General features: G+C 45.9%; 1 protein-coding gene across 1 annotated transcript in view; it reads right to left on the bottom strand.

Annotated features, from left to right (window-relative positions):
* Window positions 1-1826: 1826 nt before the first annotated feature.
* The window catches only part of LOC106815488 (coagulation factor IX-like), a 42787-nt gene continuing 42462 nt past the window's right edge, over window positions 1827-2151 (bottom strand). The window contains exon 4 of the mRNA XM_014819951.1: window positions 1827-1921. Coding sequence (XP_014675437.1) covers window positions 1827-1921 — 95 coding nt within the window. The remainder of the gene's footprint in view (window positions 1922-2151) is intronic.

Here is a 2151-nt window from a genome sequence, read left to right as displayed (position 1 = left end):
AAAAGCAAGCGTAACATAGCTGTTAGAAAGCAACGAAACAACCGAAACACGGGCGTGGTATAGCTGCGTCTGTACACCGTATACCTTACCACACCATCGACCTGAAAATGAAAACAGCCTGCCGTTCCTGATCGCGCTTAGAAATCGAATGTAAATATAATACTTATGATAAAGAGACAATTTCGATTGTACATTTAACTAAGCCGCAACGCACCAACTACGCCTCTCTCTGCACCGAATTACTCAAGAATATGCAGAAGAAGATGTCAAGAAAATCCGAACTCCAGTAAGCCGCCATATATAAAACCTCGCGAGTGTAATAGCCGCCATACCGGTGGGTGCGAGGCAAAGGCAAAGCAGGGCAAGAACTGTCCTTCATGGATCCATGTTGGTTCGATGAGAAGAGTAAACCTTAATAGGTTAAGACGAAAACGATTATTTTCCATAAGATATCACTAGTGCTTGTTGTCGGGATGCTATTCGATGCTTCGTATCTTGACGAGTGTGGCCGATACAGGGCCGAAGCGATGCTTATAGTACACAGCAGATCGAGTCGGCAGTTCGCGATGCAGGAACTCCGATTCGCAGGAACGCCTCGATCAAGTGAGCGACCCGATCGGCAGAGCGGCGACGTCGCTGAAGAACAACTTTCTGAGCTCGTTCTCTCGAAACGCACCCCAACCTCCACCCGAAACGGGAGGTGGGCCGAACCAGGTGGCAGTAGACATCGTGCTGCTGCTCGATAGCAGTGGCAGCGTCGGCTCCTCAGACTTTGCCCAGGGAAAAACCGCGCTGAAGGTATGTATATGAGCGTGAGGATCGCGAGCGAGAGCGCCTCGTGCATTTATATCGGTTATTATTATTATATTGTCATGTTAATAACATTATTACGTATAATAGCGGTTAGAAGTTAGGCTATATCACCATATAAACTAGGCTAGAAGTCGAAACGGAGTTTTGCTCCACAATACAATCGACTCGCCTCGATTGATAGCAATGAAGCGGTCATGTAAGGACTGCATTCGATGCAAAAAAAACTTATGGCAATAGCATGTCAAGAGACATCCATATATAGTGACGTTTGAATTTCTGAAATTTAATCGGAGAGAGGGAGAGCCCTATAGGCATTAATTTCATCATATATGTCTACGGAGTAATATAAGTTCATCAAGCGGGATATCTAAACCGGGACTACTTTTACAATAGTTTCTAAAGAGAAAGAAAACGCACTCAATGCGTCTGGGGTTAGATTTCACGACTGTGTTTCTGCAATTGCGGCGGTTTTGTCATGCTCGTCACGATACGCCCCTATAGTACGCTGGCGGGAACGAAATATCAAATGATGCTCAACGCAAACGTGTCTCTAACAACGCACCATTTGCTCACAGGACGTAGTCGAGTTTTTGGACAAGGAGAATGGCGTATCATCAGCCGGGATTCGCATAGGTGGCATCGTGTTCTCGGAAACCGGAAAGACGTCGACAAAATTCAACTATCTGCAACACCACACGCAGAACACATTCGCCAATGTTCAAGCGCAGATTCTGGCGATACCATTCGACAGTAAGCAATAGAAAGACTCTCTCGTTGCAACGAGCCTGATGCATATCTGGGGGCCGTTGTCAGAGCCATCGTTAAGTTAATGCTAATGTTGATGTTAACATAACACTTTAATAATGTTAATGTTAAGACTAATGTTAAGACAAATATTGTTGCTGACAACGGGCTCCTGATCTTCACTCGGTCTATTCTTTCTCGTTTATTAAGCGTTATTCATTCTGATATCATTTCACGCGCGTTCGCGCATCATGCATCAGCTTCCCAGGTTAACCATTCTGTGTTTTCTCTGCATTAAATCTGGGTTTACCAACCTCGCCAATAACCTTGCAGCGCTCGTTGAGCGAGACCTTGCATCTGTTGCCTGCATTCGAAACTTTACAATGGTTTCATTCGATTTTTAGATGGTGGCGCCACCGCCACGAGAGTTGGTCTCCAGCAATCCCTCGATATGATGAGGACATACGGTCGGACCGGTTCACAGAAATCCGTTTTCGTGATGACCGACGGTCAGTCAAACGAAGGCGGCACTCCGTGTTCAAAAGCGGCAGAGATGAGAAATCTTGGTACGCATGCATGCGCAAGTGGCATCAG

The sequence above is a fragment of the Priapulus caudatus genome, unplaced genomic scaffold (genome assembly GCF_000485595.1).
Source record: "Priapulus caudatus unplaced genomic scaffold, Priapulus_caudatus-5.0.1 Scaffold1127, whole genome shotgun sequence".
Classification (NCBI taxonomy): domain Eukaryota; kingdom Metazoa; phylum Priapulida; class Priapulimorpha; order Priapulimorphida; family Priapulidae; genus Priapulus; species Priapulus caudatus.
The sequence above is the reverse complement of the archived record's forward strand: the minus strand, read 5'-3'. Positions and strand labels throughout refer to the sequence as shown.